Consider the following 7,028-nt stretch of genomic DNA (forward strand, 5'->3'; position numbering starts at 1 on the left):
AATTCTGATATGTTTATTTTCGTTGCCAAGCGGTTTTCGGCCTACTAGGTAATCGACAGCATCAACTCACGTAGTTAAGGACACAGGTAAATAACTTCAGAAAGGTGACAATGTACACGAAAGATATACCGGAAATTCATAGGCTAAAGATTTCCTTTGCAGAATAACCGCAACAATGAGAGGCAACCTGAAAAGTTGTTTGCAACAAATATCAAGACCGAATGTCTTACAGCTGTCGTGAGAATCTTTTCGTAGAAAACGGGAATTTAACGACTTCAGATAGAAGTTGTTTTAAAATTAGTGTCGAATACTGTTCTCGAAAATATTTTTTTGTACGAAAAGAGATATAACTCAGTGGTCAGATTTGTTAATATCAACAAAGCACTGTTAGTGATAGTGATGGACCGAACAGGAAAAAGAAAGAATCACAGCTTTTGCAGAACAATGGATATGCTTATACTCCTTCTTATTGGTGTAATAAGGAATGCATTTTGTTTTGCATTTCCTATTATGAAGAAACACATTTTGTTTCGACTTTACCAGTAAAAATCTTGACCCTTTAAATGTTAAAAAATACGTATCTTTCGGAATTATTAAAATCGAGTATGTTTCTTGTTTTGGCTACAGTATCCCAATTGTTGGTCTCTTAGTGTCTAGACCTACTTGAAATTAAAAAAAATGGTAGCTGATAAGTTGGGAGAGGCTGAAATAGTAGAATGGGACGCTTCAAAGACATTGTCTATCAAAGAGTAGCTGCTACAATGGTTGAGATGAAAGAACGAATCCGGTAAGCATTCTGGTCGCTGCCAGCAGGAAATATTTTTTGGGATATCCGAAGTGTATGCAGACAGGGTGTGAAAGTGCTTAAGCACAAAGTAAAAAACGAATGTGTTCTTTTATAACACTTTCGTATAAGCGTGTCATGTACAATTCAAAATTCGATTTACAAAAATAGTTTTTACAGTTTCAATACCACACACAAAAGTAACAAGTAAACACTGGTAATAAAATCCACGTGGCCTACGTTAGAGCTTGTATTTTGACTGCTACTGGTATTAATAAAAAACTTAATATTTACTGTACAGTCGACGACTCCCCATCGCCAACATGGGAACATCGTCATAAATTTTTAATGTTAAAATGGGGGAAACATGTTTTTTTGAAATACGAATTGACACAAAAAGTTTCTCAAGTCTAAAACTTTAAATTTTTTTTTAGCGTATATTTTATTGTACAAGATTTGCAGAACTCTCCTTAACCGTTGCTCGCGTTGTCAGTGCCAGAAAGACTGATTTGATGATTTCATAGGATCAGCGCAACATGACTGTTCCCTTTGACGGTAGTGATTTTTCACGCAAGTCCTATTTGATATTCTTAAGGGGCTCCGGAACGCCCTATACTTGCAATGTTAAAATAACGCTTATAAATTACATCTTTCGTCACAAAGTATTTGAGGTAGGAAGTTGAACTTTTTACAGATTATTTATTGGAATATGGGCTACAACTTAACACAGGGATTTTACAAAATTTTAGTTCAGTTATTAAAGATGATTTTTTTTCAATTGTAATGAAAATTCACAACATTTTTTTGCAATTTTTTATTTATATATTCAAAAATATACAGTTTTTTGGAAAAAGGCTGCGTTAAATTATGCAGAAGGTACTGTGTAACATTTACTGAAAGTTTGAAACAAATATGTTTGGAAGATCCTTAGAAAACATGTAATTAGTATGAGAAAATAAAAGTTTTGGGAATCGAGCGACAAAGATTGGATTAACTTTTTAGTGCATTCCAGGTCCATAGGATGGATTATTTTCATCCTCTGCAAACTCCTCCTCCAGCTTCCTCTTGTTCCTCCTCCTGTTTACTCTTGCTTGTATTTCTAGACTCTTTACAGCCCTGTCTGCAGCCCGAAGGCGTTCCTTGTCTAAAGCAAGCATCGCTCGTACCATGTTAGAACCTATCTTCATTCCCATATTTCTAAATACCTTGCACCTTACAATGTTGCCATCATTGAAAGTCGCAACAGCATCATACACACCCAAGTGATGTGTTTCTATTCCAACAAATACAGAATTAATTACTAATATTTTCGAGATAACGACAGAGTAAATAAACATGAAACAATCGACAATCACACCAGCGATATATATTGAACCATCACAGGTTAGCCACAACACATTCTTTATCTCACATCACTAAAATGTACCTGATGAACACGGACGTTAATAATAACATCATTTGACAGCAGTTTAACAGCGCCACAGTGGGTCACGCCCATGTAGAACACATTTCAAAAAAAATTTAAAAATAGTTGTAGTCTTCGGAATTGAATAAATTATATATCTATTAAAAGGTAATAGTCTGCGATTCAGAAAACGCAAAAAAGTAAAAATTGAACCTTTCATGAATTTGAGCCTTTCCGGAGCCCCTTAAGCTGCCTTTCTTTCCGCCAGTCCTCAGCACATTCAAGGCAACAAGATGATCTTCATTGAGTTCGACATTATTGATCTGTCTAAAATGTAGTTTACTCAAATAGAAAGGATCGGATGTATCTTTATCGAATAAAAGAACTGTTATGACATGTCTGCAGCACACAGCACATGGTAGATCAAAGATATACTCAGAAGAAAATTTTTTGAAATCTAATATGCATCAAAATTAAACACAGACTAAGCTAATGAATAGGCGTGAATAAACAGTACGAAAATTAAGGTGTCAGTGGGTGAAGTGGCTGATTTGATTAAGTAACGATTCTTATCACTTTGGTCTTGCTTAGATTTATCCTTATTACAGCCTCTATCCTCAGTTTTATGATCCTCTCGATAATAAGTTGTAGTTCTTCCTGTAGTTCAACCGACTCTGTTTGATGTCTTTACCCTCTAATATGTCTCTTTCTTTTTCTGATGTTTGTCCGTTTGTTTATTAGGATAAATACTGAAAAGCGTTGGTAACAACAACCTACTACTATACGATTAACTCCTCCAATCCGGTCTGAAACGATGGAGCCAACAAAACTAAACTGGTCCATCTAAGGAACGATACTTCCTTCATTATATCGACTGATACAGTAGTTGAAGTGTTAATTAAGTAAGAAAATTACATGATCATTTATGTACTGTCATATTCCAATAACCTTGTTTTGACATCTTGCACTAGTAAGGAAATAAAAGCGATGTTGTGTCTTACGCAACTCATCCTGTATAAAGAACAACTCTCGTCTGAACTTACCTGTCAACAATTTTACTCTGTAGACACACAAAAATTGAGGTTTCATATTTTTGTCTAGGACTTATTATCCTAGAATTAAATTAGAATACGCCGATTCTGGCCAAGGTATTCGAGAGGTTTCTTTAGATTGTAAGACAAATGATGGCGCTGGAAAACCCATTCCAAAATATTCCCAACTACAATTCCCTCAGGCCCAGTACCAGCTCACCCAGTACTTGGCTGCAAAGGCCTTGACACAACAGTGGATCGAAACACAGTGCTGTCTTTTGCTGAAAACCTCGTTTCTATATTTTGCACCACTGAGCAAATAAAAGGTATGTTACGTCTTATGCGACTCGTTCCTTATTGAAGTTAGAGCTTCGCTTGGACTTACCAGGAGATGGCTTAAGCTCGACGGTAATTTCTGTCCTCGAAGGCTTCCTGTCGAACTCGGCTGGCCTCTGTCCGTCCCTGGATGGCCTGCAGACGTCGTCGACTGGTGAGGGGCCATCGTCGCGCCGTGGTGAGTCTTGCACCTCCTTAGGTCGCAGCACGTCCTTGGAAGGTGCCCGCCCGTACGGCCTCGTATCATCTTCACGAGGCATCTTCGCTCCAGTCCTGTAGTCCGGAGTTTCCTTCGGGGAGAAGGGTTTGCCCTCTGGCGTCCGCTGTGACACCGGTTTCAAGATATCCTTCGACGGTATTCGACCGTAGGGCTTCTTGTCACTTTCGATTGGAGAATCTCTGGAAGGCTTGCGCTCTGGTTCTCTTGGTACTGTCTTCACATCCTGAGGTCTCTCTGGCGTAGGTTTTAGTATGTCCCTGGACGGAGTCCTTTCGTATGGTCTAGTACTGTCACTGTCCCGTGGAGAGTCTGTGTGAGATTCTGGCTCCTTTGGTCTCTGAGACACTGGTCGCAGTATCTCCTGGGATGGTCCTCTTCTGTATGGTTTGGTGTGTTCCTCCCCAGGTGTCCTGGAAGTTGGAGTGTCATCCTGCGGTCTCTGAGAAGTTGGTCTAAGAACGTCTTGAGATGGTACTCTGCCATAGGGCTTGGTTTCCTCATCATGTGGAACCCTTGCAGTCGATCTGTAAGGGCTCTCTTTCTCAGGTTCTCTGGGCGAGAATGGTTTTGCCTCTTGAGGTCTCTGCGAGACTGGGCGCAATATATCTTTGGATGGAATCCTACCATAAGGTTTGGATTCGTCTTCTCGAGGTGTCTTTGGCGAGCTCGTCCTTCCAGGTTGGTATGGGCGCTGTCCAGTGGGTTTGAGTATCTCCTGGGATGGTATTTTTCCGTACGGCCTCTTTTCTTTGTCAGTTGGCGAATCTTCCTGAGGTGTTCTCCCTACGGGCTGGAGTACATCTCGCGATGGTGTCCTACCGTAAGGTTTATCCCGATCGTCATGTGGGGCCTGCTGCCTCTCAGGTGACGGACGCCTGTACGTTGGACGGTCGTAGTCCTGCTGCGTGGATGGATAACTGTCGTCCGGCTGTTCGTCCCGGGCAGGTGACTCCGGTCGCCTGTCTTCAGGTCGGTCGAAATCTCGGGAAGTCGGCCGCCGTTCCTCCGGACGCTTCGGACTTTGTGAAGTGGGTCTCAGAATCTCCTGTGAGGGGATTTTACCGTACGGCCTATCTATGTCACGCGGGCCCTTTCCTTTTTCAGTCGGCCCGTACTCCTGAGGAGCCTTACCGACAGGTCGGAGTATATCTTTCGACGGAGTCCTCCCGTACGGCTTTTCTCGGTCACCGTGAGGAGCCTGCTGTCTCTCTGGTGAGGGGCGCCTGTGGTCTGGACTGTCGTAGTCTTTCTGCGTGGAAGGGCGTCTGCCTTCGGGTCGTTTGTGTCCAGTTGGCGATTCCGGCCGCACGTCATCTGGACGTTCGTAGCCCTGAGACGACGGTCTTCGCCCCACAGGACGCACGTGGTCCTGTGTCGACGGTCGCCTTTCTTCTGGGTGGCTGTAGTCCTGTGATGAAGGACGTCGCCCTTCTGGACGGTCGAAATCCTGCGAGGATGGACGCCTTCCCTCGGGACGGCCAGTGTCCTGTGGTGCGGGGCGTCGTCCCTCCGGACGCTCGTAGTCCTGCCCTGATGGGCGCCTTCCTTCCGGACGCTTCTCCTCCGGGCGTTCCTGATCCTGTGACGACGGTCGCCTGGCCGTCGGCTTCTCGTCTGGCCTGGATGGCCTCCTGCCGACTGGCCGCTCCTCCTCCTGTGTGGAGGGCTGCCTGCCCGACGGCTTCTCCTCTACTCTGGAGGGTCTCCTGCGGTCCGGCTCGTAGGGTCGGCGCCGATCAGTCTCTGCGTCACTTTCGCTCGTGGGCTCCGGTTCCCAATCGTGTTCCGGCTCTGAATCCTGAGGGTGGAGCTTATCCTCTCGCCGCAGCGTGCGAGTCGTCTTGATCGTCGTGGTGGTGGTCGTGCTCGACTCGGACATCATGCGGCGCACGATTCGGATCTGAGCACGGAGGCGCCGTCGGATGTCGTAGGCCACGGCGACCTCCAGCTGCGAACGAGAACGCCCAAGTTAAATTAGAAAATCCAGTCAGTGAGCCAAGTTCACCTTACCAGGCTCTATGAAGTTGCAGGTTCCAGAATTATGGACAAAGGCAGCATAAAATCTGAGAAATAAACAAATCGGACATGAACTTCATAATTTCCGTGTGTGGCCTCTTGCCACTACAACAAATGAAAGTGTCGTGAAGCTATTCTGAACAAGTGGAGACATAACAAACCATAGACTGCAGTCACAAGAGTCAGAGGACATAAGGGGGAAGCAGTAATTGTGAAGAGAGTGAAACAGAGTCGTAGCAGATTCCCTTCTATAGTCTGTAAATTGAGCGTGCCGTAAACAAAACCTAGAAGAAATTTTTAAAAGTGATTTAAACATCAGTGGAGATAAATTAGAACTTTATTAGAACTTTAAGAAATGGTCTCAGAATTTGCAAGAGAGTTGCAAGATTGCTCAAATGGAATGGATAGTGTTTGAAAAAAATTATAAGATGAACACAATAAAAAGTAAGACGACGGTAACTGAGTGCAGCGGAATTAAATCGGATGATACTTAAGGAATTAGGTTAGGAAATGAGGCACTAAAAGCGGTAAACGAGTTTTACTATTTGGAGAGCGAAGTATGTGGCGATGGCCAAAACGGATACAAAATGCAGACCTGCAAAAGCAAGGAAAGCTTTTCTGAAAAAGCGAAACGTATTTACATGTAACATAAATTCAGTCTCCTCCGTGGCAGAGGTCGCTAACGCGAGGACTCTGAGATAAGTCGATTCGAATCGTGGCGGGACTGAACATCTGAGGTCATCAGTCCCCTAGAACTTAGAACTACTTAAACCTAACTAACCTAAGGACATGACACACATCCATGCCCGAGGCAGGATTCGAACCTGCGACCGTAGCAGCAGCGCGGTTCCGGACTGAAGCGCCTAGAACCGCTCGGCCACATTGGCCGGCCGTGATGGGGACAATGCGGAAAAATTGTATGCATAAAAGAAATGTTGATTGATATTGTGACCAAATTGTTACTCTTAAGAATGAATACGTTCTCGGAAAAAAATGTGGGCCACTATTGATTGAACTAACCTCATAATTTCATCTCGACAGATTTATGATGAAGTGGACTGTGGAACATTTATTTTACAGAATTTATCAGAGCTGCCACTTTTTCGTAAATATAAATATGTTAGTTATACATATTTTTATTTAATAAATTGCTGTGCATTGAGAACATGTTTCGATTATCAAAAGGTGTATTTTATTGCATGAGTTTGAAAATAAAAGTTATTGAAATAATCTAAA

The 7,028-nt window shown here is 43.2% G+C and overlaps 1 protein-coding gene across 3 annotated transcripts in view; it reads right to left on the reverse strand.

Annotated features, from left to right (window-relative positions):
• Positions 1-7,028, reverse strand: part of LOC126464817 (microtubule-associated protein futsch-like) — a 481,068-nt gene that overhangs the window by 282,113 nt on the left and 191,927 nt on the right. For all 3 annotated transcript variants that reach the window (XM_050096261.1, XM_050096260.1, XM_050096262.1), the window contains exon 5: positions 3,606-5,724. In XM_050096261.1, coding sequence (XP_049952218.1) covers positions 3,606-5,724 — 2,119 coding nt within the window. The remainder of the gene's footprint in view (positions 1-3,605; positions 5,725-7,028) is intronic.

This window comes from Schistocerca serialis, chromosome 1 (assembly GCF_023864345.2).
Source record: "Schistocerca serialis cubense isolate TAMUIC-IGC-003099 chromosome 1, iqSchSeri2.2, whole genome shotgun sequence".
In the NCBI taxonomy this organism is placed as follows: Eukaryota; Metazoa; Arthropoda; class Insecta; order Orthoptera; family Acrididae; genus Schistocerca; species Schistocerca serialis.